The sequence below is a fragment of the Engraulis encrasicolus genome, chromosome 5, assembly GCF_034702125.1.
Source record: "Engraulis encrasicolus isolate BLACKSEA-1 chromosome 5, IST_EnEncr_1.0, whole genome shotgun sequence".
Taxonomy (NCBI): domain Eukaryota; kingdom Metazoa; phylum Chordata; class Actinopteri; order Clupeiformes; family Engraulidae; genus Engraulis; species Engraulis encrasicolus.
In genome coordinates this window covers 1,487,528-1,504,853 of record NC_085861.1, presented here as the reverse complement: position 1 = coordinate 1,504,853, position 17,326 = coordinate 1,487,528, and the positions used below count along the sequence as shown (strand labels likewise).

Below are 17,326 nucleotides of genomic sequence, written 5' to 3'. Positions count from 1 at the left end.
TGTGTGTGTGTGTGTGTGTGTGTGTGTGTGTGTGTGTGTGTGTGTGTGTGTGTGTGTGTGTGTGTGTGTGCCTCTGTGTGTGTGTGTGTGTGTGCCTCTGTGTGTGTGTGTGTGTGTGTGTGTGCCTGTGTGTGTGTGTGCCTGTGTGTGCCTGTGTGTGTGTGTGTGTGTGTGTGTGTGTGTGTGTGTGTGTGTGTGTGTGTGTGTGTGTGTAGTGAGCAGAAGAGGTGTCCACTGTGTGAGGTGATTTTCCCGCCGCAATACGAGCAGCGACGCTTTGAGGAGCACGTGGAGAGCCACTGGAAGGTACAGAGATACTTTACACACACACACACACACACACACACACACACACACACACACACACACACACACACACACACACACACATTATAGACACACACACACACACACAGACACATATAGACACACACACACACACACACACATTATAGACTAGACCTATGATTTTTGGCCCAGGCCCGAGCCCGAACCCGAACCCGAGCCAATTTCGGGTCGGGTCGGGCCTGAAATGTCACTCATTACGTTCGGGTAGGGTCGGGTTCGGCTTCTCTATCGTTGACAGTTTTATTTATTTATTTATTTTTTTAAATAAATAAATAGGCTATGTAGGCTGTGCGTTAATAATATTCCACGTCAGTTGATAATCCAGCAGTGCAGTGCCTGCTGCTAGAATGCACGCGCTTTCCCTCGCCTCTCCCTCCCATCACAGTGCGCTGAGGCATTTCGGCCGTGTTTTGGCCACGAGAGACGCGTGGTCTGCAAAAAACAGAGGTCGCCTCATCAACCCGACACATACTGTAGCCTAATAAACTCTTGCAATGGCAATTCAAGAACTCCTTCATTCCTGTTCTGCTGCTCGCGTCGTTGTTCTTCTTTGTCTCGCTGTCTCTCTCTGTGAAAGTGCCGCGCTAGATTTTTAAGGTCGTACTGCTGCTGTGGCTTATGGCCCAATGATCAGCCGGTCAAAATGACGGACGCCCTTAAAATTTTCCGCCAACTCTTAAAAAAAGCGTCAATGATGGATTATCGCTTAACCCTCTAGCTACCAGAATTTTTTTTGAATAGGCCGGAATCCTACCAGGAATTCTAAGGAAAAATTGACATTTTTGTCATATTCTAAACAATGTCAAATAACTTGAAAAGAAATGAAAAGTGTCAATTACAAGTTACTTTCATATTAAAGTAGAGAAAACACACTTTCAAATGGTATATCATTTATGGGTAATTAATTGTTCAGTATTCCCATAGAGTGCCTTTGATGTGGATTAAATGATAAAAATGTGATAAAATCCGATATTATCTAGGCCTATCTATCTATATATCTATATATTTAGGCCTATCTATCTCTCTATCGATCTCTCTATCCATCTATCTATCTATCCTTGGTCTATCCATCCATCCATCCAGGGTCAAAGTTGAACAATGATCATGTGACGACAACAAATGTCGTTCACCCAAAAGTCCTGTTTTCAAGCGGTTTCAAGCGGTATAACTGTAATGGACTACACTAGCTAATAATGTTTGAACTAAACCATGCCAAAGACGTGTACGGATAACCGGAGAAGTGTCAGCGATAGCAGCCAGGACATGAATGGAGCTGTAAGGAAGTTTCCCCTCCCAATTTGGCACAGGTAAGACGCGCCAGGCATCACCGAGTAATACGGAATTGAAGTGCTACAAACACCACGTTGGTAGGCGATTATTGGAAGTTAGCATTCAACTCAACGTCTTCACGCACATTTTTGTGAAGGACACAGTAGTAACAGTCCTTGACTGCTTTGCCAAAGCTGACACGCAAAATGAATAGCCTATCATGCTGCGCTTCCAGATGCGCTGTTACGCAGAGCTGTCGCATCGTTGTTCCAGGAAACTAAGATAGTTGGATACCAACATATGGTTTGACTCTGAAAACACACCGAAGACGGTTTGCATTTTTAATATGTAGCGTGTAGACATCGGCTGGACAGTTGTGTTTGCTATTTAGGACCATGGCAGAACTCATCACAGTTGAACACCATCTCATAAGCCTAATAAAACAACATGATCTAAAATAGCCTAAAATAGTCATAAACATGTGCTGTTGACCATGAAAATAGATCGAAGAGGGTTGGAAGTTTTCATATTTAGTGTATATTGGTTGTAGAAACAGAATGGTTGTGTTTGTAGCCATCCAATGTCGGACGGCCTTCATTTGAATTGAAGGCAGATTGCCAAATCGCATAAAGCGGCGCATCTCGTAATAAAATCTAAAATACTGAAAAATAAAATAATATAAACATATAGTTTTTATACTGAAAGTATATCGAGGAGGGTCTATAATATTGAGCTAAAGTGTTTGAAAGCTGGAAAAACTGCATGAAAATATGAAAATATATGAAAATTCATATGAAAATATTCCGGCCGGCCGCGGCCGTTCTGGTACAGATCCAGCCGGACGTTCACGGCCGTTATGGTAGCTAGAGGGTTAATGTAACCTCTGTGCACTGCAGTGCAGCATACACAGAAATATAAAAGATGGCCTGCATGTTTATACAGTCTATTTAACTTAGATTTCGTAACAAAATACTTTAATGGCTTTAATTTAAGGGCTTTGATTTGTTATCATAGATCACCCCTCCTTATAAATAAAATTTGAAATTTCGGGCTTCCCTCGGGCTCGGGCCTACACATCCAATAATTAGTTGGCCTCGGGCCGGGCCCGGCCCAATTCCCATGGGCCCATGTCGGTTCGGGCTTGGATTTTTTTACCCGTTCTTACCTCTGCTAGAGACACACACACATTATTAACACAAACACACACACACACATTATTAACACACACACACACACACACACACACACACACACACACACTGTAGACACACACACACACACACACACACACACACACACACACACACACACACACATTATAGACACACACACACACATTATAGACACACACACACACATTATAGACACACACACATTATAGACACACACACACTCATTATACACACATTATAGACACACACACACACACACTCGTTATACACACATGCACATTGTACACACACACTCAGATGCAGAGTTGTATAAAGTAGAAGAACTATTACAGGTGCAATTGTAACACTAATGGTGTGTGTGTGTGTGTGTGTGTGTGTGTGTGTGTGTGTGTGTGTGTGTGTGTGTGTCTGTGTGTGTGTGTGTGTGTGTGTGTGTGTCTGTGTGTGTGTGTGTGTGTGTGTGTGTGTGTGTGTGTGTGTGTGTGTGTGTGTGTCTGTGTCTGTGTCTGTGTCTGTGTCTGTGTGTGTGTGTGTGTGTGTGTGTGTGTGTGTGTCTGCCTCCAGGTGTGTCCTATGTGTGCCCAGCAGTTTCCCCTGCATGTGGACCAGCAGATCTTCGAGAAGCACGTTCTCACACACTTCGACGGGAACGTGCTCAACTTCGAATAAACACACACACACACACACACACACACACACACACACACACACACACACACACACACACACACACACACACACACATACACACACACCAGGGAGTGTGTATGAGAGAGAAGGATGTGTTGTTTAGGGTGTTTTATGGCGACTTTGACTAGACACACACACACACACAAACTTTTGAGTGTATGAGAGAGAAGCAAGTATGTGAGCGTGTGACTGTGTGTGTGTGTGTGCGTGTGTGCGTGTGTGTGTGTGTGTGCGTGCGTGTGTGTGTGTGTGTTGGGGAGGGCTGTCCGCTGATGTCAGTCATATTATTATTGTTATTATTCGATTGTGTTTTTATTTTTGATTATTAGAATGATTATCTTGTTATGGTTCCACTCATTATTAATCTTTTTAGTAACACTTTACTTAGCGCCAGTGCCACACGCATGACATAACGGTGTCAAAACGCTGTCATGACACGGTCAGGGACGAGTGATGCTAATGTCATTAGTGTGAACATGATGCTAAAGTCATTAGTGTTTTATAAAATGTTCATGACGTTGACATAATGTTTATGAAATGTGTACTACTGCGTTACGATACTGTTCTGACACTGTTAAGACACGTGTGTTGCACGTATGACGCCGGCGTCCAGTAAAGTGTTAGCTCTTATTTTTATGATTATGAGTGATGTCATTATGTCATTGAGGAAAATCTGCATATTATTTACAGTAGTGTGGAAAGAGGGGGCTCGTTAGCGTTCGTTAGTGTGATTGGGGCTCGTTAGCGTTCGTTAGTGTGATTAAGGGTCATATACATATTCGTTAGTGTGATTGGGGCTCGTTAACATTCGTTGGTGTGCTAATTGGGGCTCGTTAACATTCATTAGCGTGACGATGTTGGAGGGTCTTTCGTGTTATTCAGCTCATCAATATTAATAATTAGCCCGCCTCCTCATTGAGAGATGCTATGTGATTGGCTAGTGGGGAATCGCTTGCTTTGTCCTCCTTCCCCCCATTGGTGGATCAGAGAGCCCCCTGCTGATCCATCATCCAATGAGAGATCACCATGAGATGCAGCCCGCCAATGAGACGCTGAGGCATGTGTAGGGGGCGGGCTCCAGGTGTGTGTGTGTGCGTGTGTGCGTGTGTGTGGGTTTATGTGTTTTGAATTCGCTGTTTTAAATTAATTATTCTTTAGTCGACATCCACAATGAAGGATCTTTTATGCCCACTGAGGCTTTCATCTGATTGGCTGCTGTGAGATCAGCTGACTTGTTAGAGGCAGCTGATTGGCTCCCAGTGAGATCAGCTGGTTGTTGCTGCATGCGGCCTAGGGGGCTGCAAATCAACTTCCCCTCTCGCACCCTCCCACCTCACTCCTGTCATCTGATTGGCCGCTGTGAGATCAGCTGACTTGTTAGACAATATATTACATTCCAGCTGGTGATGTTATTACATTATATTACATTCCAGCTGGTGATGTTATTACATTATATTACATTACAGCTGGATGCTGATGCTTATGTCACTTTATGGCAGTTCATGCACTCGCTTGTCTAGTTTATTACAATACATTACACTGTATTACATTACATTACACTTAGGTGGCACTTTTATCCAAAGCGACTTACAGTTATTTACAGGCTATTGGTTACAGTCCCTGGAGCAGTGTGGGGTTAGGTGCCTTGGTACAGGGTATTGGTTACAGTCCCTGGAGCAGTGTGGGGTTAGGTGTCTTGGTACAGGCTATTGGTTACAGTCCCTGGAGCAGTGTGGGGTTAGGTGCCTTGCTCAAGGGCACTTCCACCAGAGCTGCAAGTGTAAGGAGAGGTAGAATGGTGGGATTCGAACTTGCAACCTTCTGATCATAAGTCAACCTCCCTAATCATTAGGCCACATATCATGGATATATTGAGAATGTTAAGAGCTTAAGAGTTAGATATCAAACACACTTCCCTTCACCCAGGCTGAGGAGAGAGGAAACCAGCGCGTTTGGGGAAATGATTTGCACCGTGTGTGTACGTATGCCTGCGTTTGGGTATTATTCCCCTTTAGTCTGCAGTATGCATATGTATGATTGCATTTGGATCCGTGTGTGTGTGCGTGTGTGTGTGTGCATGTGTGTGTCTGTGTGCGTCTGTGTGTGAGAGGGTTTTCGTCTGGTTTGCAGCGTGCTCCTTCCTGTATTTTTCCTCTAATGAAAATAATAAAGAATGAAATCACAAATCGTGCTCTGGTGTTGTTGTTCTAGTGTTGTTGTTCTAGTGAAGTCACACACACACAAAATACCCAAACCAGTTGCGGAGCTACAGGGAGGGCGAGCAGGGCCTTTGCCCCAGGGCCCACGGCCCTCTTGTATTGGTCTGTAGGTGTCTTGCCCTGGGGCCCCATGTGCAATTGTTCCGCCACAGCTTTATATCCAAATAAAAACACACACACACACCCTCACACACACACACACACACACAGCAGATGTCATGTCAGTAGTAAGGGCATGGGCCCTCCTCCTCCATGTGGTCAGTAATCTGCCCTGACTGGCACTCCTCTACCTGACGTGAAGTGTGTGTGTGTGTAGTCCACATGTTTACAATAACAAGGCAGTTCACCCAGTGGTGTAGTCTACTTTCTATGGTGGGTATACTGTATATTTGAGCATTTTTTGAGGTGGGTATATTGTATATATTTGTGCTATTGTAAATAATGTGTAACCCACCTCTGGTTTGTTACCAGACACACAGCATACACACACAGCATGCATACACAACAGTGCACAACACACACAGAGACTTAGAGAGCTGCTCCAGCTGTGCAGCTCGCGGTCGGCCCGTTGCTAGGCGACCACTTTGTTTAACGACTTTCACTTCTCTTGATTCTTGACTGAGACCTCCACGCGTTTTGACTCTCTGAACTTTCATTAATTGATCTTTCATCTTTCACACTTTCACCTTCTTTCAATTTCCCACACTTCTTTTACTATCTACCGCTATCAACTTTTCTCTATTTTGGGATTGAAGACTTTTGATTTCAACCGCAAAACTCCGGTGAGTTGTTATTAGCATTTCGCTAATAACATTTAGCCATTTATAAAAACCAATCAGAGCTTTTAGACTGTTATGTAATGAATGACTTGTTGTTTCCATATTTATAAGATACTGATATTGTATTGTATTATTTAGGAAGATAACTGTAAGTAGCACTTCTATTATTTTGTGAATAGAAGACGATAAAAGTACAGTAATGTTGATAGGATTTGTATTATAACTTTGCTGTATCCATAGTAATTGACTGTGATATTCAAAGGTAATTCGAGAGCAGGGCTCTCAAGTTTTGAAGTTTGTTGGGAGTGAGATTGGGTGGGGGGAGGGGGGGGCACCGAACCTTCGGCCCAACGGCCCAACGGCCCAACGGCCCATCGGCCGGTTATTACAACAACAATAACACATAAGTAGCACTAATAGGCCTAGTTATGACATTTGTTTCATCTAGTAAAGAAAACTAAAATATGTTGAATATTTTGTGTGTGTTATAATAATAATAATCATCATCATCATCATCATCATTTTATATATTGCCTTTCAAAACAACCAAGTTAGCTTGAGAAACCCAAAGGCCCATGCAAAAGATGGGTGCTGGCACTGACATTTCCTCATTAATTATTATATTTCCAGTGAAATACTGCACGACATACAGATATATGAACACACGGACAAAGAAGTGAATTCTTTCTTTTTTAATAAACTAAATGTCAAAGGTTATTTTCAGGAAATGCATAGATCAAACAAAGAAAACAAAAAACAAAAAAACATCCATTTTGGCTGCTCTTTGCTTATGGCACATGAGATGAACCACTCTTATTCACCAACCACAGCTGTGTGTGTGTGTGTGTGTGTGTGTGTGTGTGTGTGTGTGTGTGTGTGTGTGTGTGTGTGTGTGTGTGTGTGTCAGGTCTTGACATTAACTTTTCCGCTTGCTGGCCATTGTGACTTGTGGTTATCCCAAGTCACTAGCCATTCAGCTATTCTACTAGCCACAAATGTGATATTGCTCCTTTTTCCTCATCACAACACTACATCTAACCTCAGAACATGAGGTGCCAAAGCAAGAATATGAATGCACAGCTTTCTTCATGCACGGCAACCCAAACATAAAACACACTAAACGAAATCAGTAGCCTAGTCAGTCTAATGAAATATGACTATTCTAACCACTGGCCGGGCCACGACAAGGAAAGAGAGAGGGAGAGAGAGCGACCGGAGAGAGAGCGCACGAGCGAGAGCGCGCGAGAGAGAGAGAGAGAGAGAGAGAGGGAGGAGAGGAGAGAACGTCCATGCACATAGTGCGCAGCGCACATCTTGGAGAGGACTCCAACTGGGAGGCATTGGCGACCAGGCAAAACGATGAGGAACTTAATCTTTGCAAGGGGTAGGCGATCCCACCCCCTGACATCCAACGAGGCTTTAATAGCATTGCTCGGGTCGCGGGCATCCATCTGGCAATATGCCGCCTCCGCTCCCTCTGTCGAGCAGTCGGTTTCCTCCATCCGGATCCATAGGATCGCGCAGTCATCGTCTGGCTCTTGCCTGGTCCCATCCGGTCACCGGCTCACGGGCATCACGTCTCCTGTGGCTGCTTCGGTGTCGTGGTGGTCGTCCCTCCACCTCCGAACTTTCTCTCTCCCGCTCTCGCTGCGTCCTCCTCTCCCCCCAGTCGTCTCCCGTCATGTTTGGCAACTGAACATTTAACCAATGGCCCACCCGAAAACCACCAATCACCGGTCCCATCCTCCCATTCCTCCACCTGCGCTTGTTTACACTCATTAGTCTGGCGTGTGCGTTTCCCGATCGCACATGTGCGTCTTCTAAAACTCTCCCAAGGAAAACAACGCCATTTCTTATAGTTTCCGCCTTGATAGTCACCCTGTGACACTGTGCCTGTTACTTCCTGAAGCTGAGCAGGCTGGGAGTGGGTTATGCTATTAATGTTTTGGGTTTTTAAGTGTGTTTGTGAATGTTTAATGTACTGGGGGTGTAAATATACTGGAGATATTATTGTGAACATTTTATGATCGCGATGTTGGGGTGGATGGGTTTATTTTATATTATTATATATTTAAAGAGTTGTCACCATTGTTGTGCAAGCTGGCGCACGACACCTGTAGGTTGATGCATCCCAGTTTAATGTGTCATGCGCGCCTGAGCCTGCAGGGGTTCACCAGAATCTTTAGCAAAGCTTAAAAAACAGCTTGGCAAAAATGTGACTGGCAAGTTCATTTGACGGGCGTGTGAAAACGCATGTGTGGCGTGTGAGAGTGTGAAAACCCTCTGAAGAGTGTGTCACACGCTCAATACGTGAGACTTGAGAGCTCTGTTCGAGAGATATGAACCCCAAAGTCTCTTGTGGCGATATATTTTGTTGTATTTTTGTATCTTTCATGTTTCTAGAATGGGCTCGTGTTAGCTGCGGCCCATGTGATGTTACCATAAGCATCAGTTATTGTATGATGAAGAATGATTATTGATTTTATCACTGCTGTAGGCAGATTGTTTTTTTTAAGTAGGCTTTGAACCCTCAACCCTGATTGAACCCTGAACCTGATGGCGAGCCTACCCTGTGAACGACGTCCCTGACCCGCGACCAAACCCTTGAAGACTGGACCCCCTGCCTCTCCCCAGATAAGCGTCACATACATTGATACAAATACACTCGACACTCCCTCGGAGTATTTCCCTCCTTATTATTTTATTTATTTCCCTTCCACGGACAATCCAAGTTTCCCTTTTTAATCTTCATGGACATTGGCCATTTTATTGTTTTAAAGAGCTCTGGTTTTATTTAATTATTTTCACTATTTATTATTTTATTGTTCTGGATATTTTAATACAGCTACAAGCTGAATATACTTTAACTTAACCACCTCATTATTTATTATTAATAAATACTGTAATTGTTTTCTTGTATATCGACTGTTGTCTGTCAGATCATTTGCTTCTCCAGTAGCGAACCTATAGTCTCTAGGCCCAAGGATATTTCCTCTCCCGTTCCTCTCCTTCTAAGGGGGGGACCTATCAGAGTTTTGCATTGGGGCTCTGTGTACAATTGTTCTGTCACTGAATTTAAGAGCGATTTAAGACACACACACACACACACACGTCCTCATGATGAAGAAAGCAGACGGAGGCGATTGAGAGCGGCAGAAACTTTAATGTTGAAGAGTCATGTGACCACAACATCAGGTCATGTGACTGACACCGCAGCAGCTGAAAAGTACTGAAAGGGGGCGGGGTCAAAAACCCCTGCCCGTTATGACGTCATCGTTACAGAGAAACATTATGAAAATATATAATTTAATGCACTTACACTGAAATACAACAATACATTCACTATACAAGATATCGACACTCCCCCTCTCTCATCATATCATATCGGCTGCAGATAGCAACTCTCTCCTCTCTCCCATTGGCTGTTTTTTAATACTGTCACTGGACATCTTAAAACGTAAAAACAGTTCCCATGGCAACCCATGCACTATGACGTCATCGTGAGTGATTGACAGGCCTGTAGGGGGGTGGGGGAGTTGGGGGGTTTGGCACCGCCCCCCAAGCGACCCCATTGGCCCATTAGCTCCAGCACTGTTCTCCATTCTGGCACGACATTGGCCAGTTGTGTTGTCACTCAAAGGTCCTCTGATCAGGCAGTGGCGGGCACCTCAAGACCCCACAGATCTCACACACACACACACACGCACACACACACACACACACACACACACACACACACACACACACACACACGCACGAATACTAACACATTTATCTGACAGACATACATACACACACGCACAATAACACAAGTTGGTTTGGCACACACACTACACACCTTGGTTTGGCTTGGCCCTCTGAGTGTGTGTGTGTGTGTGTGTGTGTGTGTGATCTTGGTGGTCACAGCATTGGCCCCGCCCACAATTCCCAGACGCCCCAATCAGCATCAAGAGTTCGCACAGACAAAACCAAATGCACCAATCAGGATTCATCACAGAGAGAGAGAGGAGAGGAGAGGAGGAGTGGAGAACACTAATGAAGGCAGTTATGATGAAGGGAGAGAAAAAAGAGGAGAAGAGGAAAGAGAGGGGAGAGAGAGAGGAGAGGAGAGGAGATGGGAAGAGAGAGGAGAAGAGGAGAGGAGAGGAGAGGAGAGGAGATGGGAAGAGAGGAGAGGAGATGGGAAGAGAGGAGAGAGGAGAGGAGATGGGAAGAGAGAGGAGAAGAGGAGAGGAGATGGGAAGAGAGAGGAGGAGAGGAGATGGGAAGGGAGAGGAGAAGAGAGGAGATGGGAAGAGAGAGGAGAAGAGGAGAGGAGAGGAGATGGGAAGAGAGAGGAGGAGAGGAGATGGGAAGGGAGAGGAGAAGCCGAAAGTGCAGATAGGAGTGGAATGGTAGAGGAGAGGAATGAGAGGATGAGAGAAGGGGGTGGAATGGAGAGGAGAGGAATGAGAGAAGGGGGTGGAATGGAGAGGAGAGGAATGGGAGGATGAGATAAGGGGGTGGAATGGAGAGGAGAGGAATGAGAGAAGGGGTGGAATGGAGAGGAGAGGAATGAGAGGATGAGAGAAGGGGGTGGAATGGAGAGGAGAGGAATGAGAGGAATGACCTGTTTGGGCAGTGGAGTGTGGCTGGTTGCCAGGGAGACCTAACGAGACGAGGCCTAACGAGCTTAATGGCAACACCACGTCTCCATGGCAACATGTCTCAAGCTTGGCCCCGCCCACACTAAATGGCAGTGTGACGCTGCTAACAGGCTAGCAGGCTAGCAGGCATGGAGTACAGTACAGACATGGCATGGATGCTAACGATGCTATCCTGCATACTAGTGGTGTCAACAATAATCGATTTGGCGATCCAATGCAATGTGGGGCATGGACGATCCGATTCAATGCGGCAAGTTCCAGAATCGATGCTGCAAATTTTTAAAGTTTCAATTACTTCCGTGGATATTTCGGGGAGCAAATGAATGTTAAATTAAATAAAAGCACTTGAAAGCATTGAAAACTGCAAGACTGATACAGAAAACAGCCAATAAATTGTTGCTCAGTATCCGACTACTTGTATTGCCTCATCATGACTGATGAAACATTTGCTTTGCTTTCAGTAGAAATGTAATGCATTGCAATGCATTGTAGAATTGAATCGGATCGAATTGAATCGAATCGAACCACTACCTCCCGATTCGTAATGGAAACAGATCGTGAGGACAGTGCTAATGCACATCACTACTGTATACTGTCTACATGTCATGTGGCTATGCTAAGATGCTATCATGTACTGTATAGGCCTACAGGGCATGGATGCTAACGGTGCTATCATGTACTGTATAGGCCTACAGGGATGGATGCTAACGATGCTATCCTGAATACCTGTACATGTATCTATAATAAGATGCTATCCTGTCTACATGTCATGTGACTATGCTAAGAGGTATCAAAGTGCTTCAACACCCACACTACACTCACACACTTCTCTCCAGCCATCTGGTCATGACACGAACGATAACATGACGAACACACAAGGGGGGGGCGGGGTTGGGGTTGTTGGCATGTGAGTATGTGTGTGTATGGGGGGGAGGGGCTGGGTTTGAAATGCTGGCGCTTAATACTCCTGAGATCAGACATGGAGGAGAAGAGACGAGAGGAGAAAAGAGGAGAGAGGAGGAGGAAAAGAGACGAGAGGAGGAGGAGAAGAAGAGACAACATGAGGGGAAGAGAGAGGAGGAGAGAAGAAAAAGGTAAGGAATTTAGAGAGGAGGAGGAGGAGGACAGAATAAATGTAGAGAGAGAAGGAGGAGACAAGAGGAGAGAAGAGAGAGGACAGAGGGAGGAGAGGAGAGAGGAGGAATAGAAAAGAGAAGGAAAGAAGGAATGTAGAGAGAAGGAGAAGAGAGGAGGAGAGGAGACGAGACGAGACGAGAGGAGAGAGAGGAGGAGAGGAGAACAGAAGAGAAGGAGACGAGAGGAGAGAAGGAGACGAGAGGAGAGAGAGGAGGAGAGGAGAACAGAAGAGAAGGAGACGAGAGGAGAGAGAGGAGGAGAGGGGAGAGAGAGGAGGAGAGGTGAGAGGAGGAATAGAAAAGAGAAGTTTAGGAGGAATGTGAGATATTGTCTAATAACCAAATACAGGCATCAAAAAAAACAAGAGCCATCATAAACACAAACAGGCATCATAACAGCACAATACAGGCGTCGTAACACAGACATACAGGCGTCGTAACATCTGAATAGAATCTTAATAGCAACTCATTACAGGTGTAATAAACATAAAGAATAGAATCTTAATAGCAACTCATTACAGGTGTAATAAACATAAAGACGTAATAAAGTGATAACATAAGAAGCATAAGTAGCGGCATAAAGCAACAAAGGCATTAACGTAACAGGAACAGTCATAACACGAGCTTTATAACCAATCATAAGGTGTCATAAACCCTTAAAACCGTGTCATAAAGGCTTTATAACAACTCATAAGCAGACATGAAGGCTTTATAACCATTCATAATGTGTTGTAAAGCCTTTAGAATAACCCATATGTTATAACATGTTATAACAACTCATGATGTGTAATAAAGGCTTTGTAACAACTCATAATGTGTAATAGAGGCTTCATAAAGATACATAACGACTCATAAGGAATAATAAGAGGTTTCATAACGAGAACATAGAGACCGAGAAGGAATAACAATAGGCTTTATAAACATACATAACCACTCATAAGGAGCCATAATAAACTTTATAAAGAGACATAAAGGTTGATAGGGGATATAATAAAGACAATATAAAGAATACATGAGGAGTTTTGAAGGCATTACAAGTCATAAGTGTATCAAGTCATATAGATATATTGAACATAACCATTTGGAATATATACAGTACAACAGGCAGGTATATAGGCACACACACGCACACACACACACACGCACACGCACACACACACACACCCGCACACGCACACGCACACACACGTACACACACACACACGCACCCGCACACGCACGTGTGCGCACACACACCCTCTCTCTCTCTCTCTCTCTCTCTCTCTCTTTAGAGCACACACTGCTTTAGCTACTATAGAACAGCACATTCAATACTCTACTGGCACACACACACACACACACACACACACACACACACTCTCACTCAGTTTGCGAGTGTAAATCTCTTGACTTAACAAACACTCCTGAAAAACAAAGCGAAAACTGGCGTTGGCGAAAAGAGAAAAAAGGCTACACACACACACACACACACACACACACACCATCATCAACATCATCTCAAACACGCCACACACACATCATCTCAAACACGCCACACACACATCATCTTCAACACCCCACACACACACACACACACACACACACACACACACACAGAGACACGTATACATTACCAAAGCTACACACACACTTCAGCTCCGATACGCTACAACTGAAAACCAAGGCAAGAAGCAGACTAGCATGCAGGTGTAGTGTGCAGTGTGTGAACGTGTGTGAATGCGCGTGTGTGTGTGTGCGTGTGTGTGTGTGTGTGTGTGTGTGGTTGGCACGTTGACACTTGATGGGTAGGGGGGAGATGTTGAGGAAGTCCTACTGCGTGGTCTTGGGGGTGGGGGGTGAGGGGAGGGGGTTGTACGGTGGGGAGTGTGTATTTTACTGGGTTATTTTGGGCAAGATATTGGCGCTCATCTGGGGAGGGGGGCTCTATGGGGGGAGGGGGGATTACTGGGTCGTCTTAACCCGTTACTGGGTTATTTTGTGCAGGATATCGGTCATCTTGTGGAGCGGGGAGGGGCTGTGTACTGGGGGAATGGGCAATCATTGGTGGAGGGGGGGTTGTCTATTGGGAGGGGGGGTATGGGCAGTCATTTTGTGGAGGGGGGGGGGGGGTTGTCTACTGGGGAGGGTATGGGCAGTGATTTTGTGGAGGGGGGGGTTTGTCTACTGGGGGGGTATGGGCAGTCATTTTGTGGAAGGGGGGTTGTTTAGGAGGAGGAGGGGTGCCATTTTGTGGAGGGAGGGGGTGTCAATTGTTTGGGGGATGTTGGCAGTATCAGGGGCCTCAGATGGTGTGATGTCTTGACTGGGTCCTCTAGTAGGTGGGGGGGTGGGTTACGATGCGTGACCCATTACTGGGTCATCTTGGGCCATCTTAACCTCTTACTGGGTTATTACTGGGTCATCTTGGGTCATCTTAACCCCTTACTGGGTTGTTATTACTGGGTTATCTTGGGTCGTCTTAACCCTTTACTGGGTTGTTATTACTGGGTGATCGTGGGTCGTCTTAACCCCTTACTGGGTTGTTATTACTGGGTGATCTTCCTCAGGATGTCGGCGGTGACGGGGGGGTGGAAGTTGATGGTGTGGTGCCGGAGACCCTGAGAGGACTTGTAGCTCTTCCCACAGCGACACTTAAACGGCTTACGCACGCGGATCTGAGTCCGGTGGCCGTTCTTAGCGTGGTACTTAATACCATTTACATTCTAGAGAGAGAGAGAGGGAGAGAGGGAGGGAGAGAGAGAGAGAGAGAGAGAGAGAGAGATATGTAGTTAATACCATTGACATTCTAGAGCAGTGGTTCTCAACCTTTTTTGAATAAACGCCCCCTGGACCTCATCATAAGTGTCCCAACGCCCCCTTGACCTCATCATAAGCCTGCCAACGCCCCCTTAGTATTAAAAAATAACATGGATTAATGCACCCAATGGTAACTAAGCCCCGCCCCCTCTCAGCTGTATCCTTCCCAAAACCCACCTAGAGCTCCCCAACGCCCCCTGGGGGGCTGTACCGCCCCCATTGAGAAACACTATTCTAGAGGGAGAGAGAGAGAGAGAGAGAGAGAGAGAGAGAGAGAGAGAGAGAGAGAGAGAGGAGAGAAAGTAGAGAGAGAGGAGAGAGAATAGAGAGAGAGGAGAGAGGAGAGCGAGTAGAGAGAGAGTAGAGAGAGAGAGAGAGAGAGAGAGAGAGAGAGAGAGAGAGAGAGAGAGAGAGAGAGATAGAGAGTAGAGAGAGAGAGAGAGAGTAGAGTATCATGTATTAATCCCGAGGGGAAATGAAGGTGTCCAGTAGTCCAGTAGTCCACATCAATCCAGAATAAACACATTAGACATCACACACATCAGGTACCCATACTGTATATTAATCATATAACACACGTCTACATACATTTAGCCAAAGACTTTATACAGTATATCACGAAAGTGAGTACACCCCTCATAGTTTTTGCAGATTTGTGAGTATATCTTTTCATAGGAAAGTAAGCAATACATACATTTCACTTTGACACAATGATTAGTGACCTTTTAACAACTTATTTAACCGCTTAAATGTCTTGCTCACTCAGAAAAAAACAAAAGACAGCCATTAATGTTTGAATATGTACTCACAAAAGTGAATACACCCCATATTAAAATCTGGTAGAAAAGGGGCTGTGTTGGCTTGAATTGTCTCGAAATGAAAAGGGATTAAAAGGGAGGTTATCAGTGTGCGTTTCAACCTTTCTTTGCATTGAACTTTTACATTTTGGGTCTGCATCTGGCTTAAATAGATTGGTGTGAGATTTGAATGCAATCCTATGGAGAATATCATGATCTGCTTCAGTAGTCACAGTGCATGTTGACATGCATGTTTCTTTTAGGTGTATTTCAGATTGCCAATGTTGACAGCATTCATGCATCCCCAAACCAGGTCAGTCCCACTACCATGCTTGGCTATTGAGAGGATACACTCAAGAGAGATGAACAGACCAAGGTGTGTGTGTGTGTGTGTGTGTGTGTGTGTGTGTGTGTGTGTGTGTGTGTGTGTGTGTGTGTATTATACCTTGTATCTCTTCTTGCATCCTGGTACTGGGCAGGCGAAGGGCTGTGTGTGTGTGTGTGTGTGTGTGTGTGTGTGTGTGTGTGTGTGTGTGTGTGTGTGTGTGTGTGTGTGTGTGTGTGTTACCTTGTATCTCTTCTTGCATCCTGGTACGGGGCAGGCGAAGGGCTGTGTGTGTGTGTGTGTGTGTGTATAATACCTTGTATCTTTTCTTGCATCCTGGTACGGGGCAGGCGAAGGGCTTCTCTTCTCCTCCGTTCATGCACATGGAGCTCAGGATGCTCTCACTGCTGATGGCCGACTCAGTGGTCCAGCTCTCGTCACTGTCACTCTCCTCGAAGTCACCCTCCTCCTCGTCATACTCACTACCTACAACACACACACACACACACACACACACACACACACACACACACACACACACACACACACACACACACACACACACACACACACGTCAGTATTGAGACTCAGTGGTCCAGCTCTCGTCACTGTCACTCTCCTCGAAGTCACCCTCCTCCTCGTCATACTCACTACCTACAACACACACACACACACACACACACACACACACACACACACACACACACACACACACACACACACACACACACACACACACACACACACACACACACACACACACACACACGTCAGTATTGAGACTCAGTGGTCCAGCTCTCGTCACTGTCACTCTCCTCGAAGTCACCCTCCTCCTCGTCATACTCACTACCTACAACACACACACACACACACACACACACACACACATTATATACACACACACACGCACGCACGCACACACACAGGCACGCACGCACACATTATAAACACACACACTCACACACATTATAAACACACACACACACACATTATAAACATAAACACACACACACACACACACACACACACACACACACACACACACACACACACACACACACACACACAATAAACATAAACACACACACACACACACACACACACACACACACACAGGGCTGTAGTGGTCAAATTAGAGGTGGGTAAACT

General features: G+C 45.3%; 2 protein-coding genes and 2 long non-coding RNA genes across 5 annotated transcripts in view; 3 read left to right on the top strand and 1 right to left on the bottom strand.

Moving 5' to 3' along the window:
* Positions 1–4,494, top strand: part of tax1bp1b (Tax1 (human T-cell leukemia virus type I) binding protein 1b) — an 85,868-nt gene extending 81,374 nt beyond the window's left edge. Inside the window, exons 19-21 of one of the 2 annotated variants that reach the window (XM_063198497.1) lie at positions 216–306; positions 3,354–3,506; positions 3,545–4,494. In XM_063198497.1, the coding sequence (XP_063054567.1) occupies positions 216–306; positions 3,354–3,458 (196 nt within the window). In that variant the 3' untranslated portion in view covers positions 3,459–3,506; positions 3,545–4,494. Of the gene's footprint in view, positions 1–215; positions 307–3,353 lie in introns of both variants that reach the window. The other variant, XM_063198496.1, reaches the window with a different exon arrangement.
* A 6,135-nt stretch (positions 4,495–10,629) lies between these two features.
* LOC134448223 (uncharacterized) lies at positions 10,630–12,155 on the top strand. Its single transcript, XR_010034683.1, has 2 exons — positions 10,630–11,789; positions 11,872–12,155. It is a non-coding gene; the product is annotated as an uncharacterized LOC134448223 (long non-coding RNA).
* A 380-nt stretch (positions 12,156–12,535) lies between these two features.
* LOC134448222 (uncharacterized) lies at positions 12,536–12,906 on the top strand. Its single transcript, XR_010034682.1, has 2 exons — positions 12,536–12,734; positions 12,781–12,906. It is a non-coding gene; the product is annotated as an uncharacterized LOC134448222 (long non-coding RNA).
* A 1,597-nt stretch (positions 12,907–14,503) lies between these two features.
* jazf1b (JAZF zinc finger 1b) overlaps positions 14,504–17,326 on the bottom strand; it is a 25,010-nt gene continuing 22,187 nt past the window's right edge. The window contains exons 4-5 of the mRNA XM_063197924.1: positions 16,494–16,663; positions 14,504–14,961 (exon numbers count right to left, since the gene is read on the bottom strand). Coding sequence (XP_063053994.1) covers positions 14,785–14,961; positions 16,494–16,663 — 347 coding nt within the window. The 3' untranslated portion in view covers positions 14,504–14,784. The remainder of the gene's footprint in view (positions 14,962–16,493; positions 16,664–17,326) is intronic.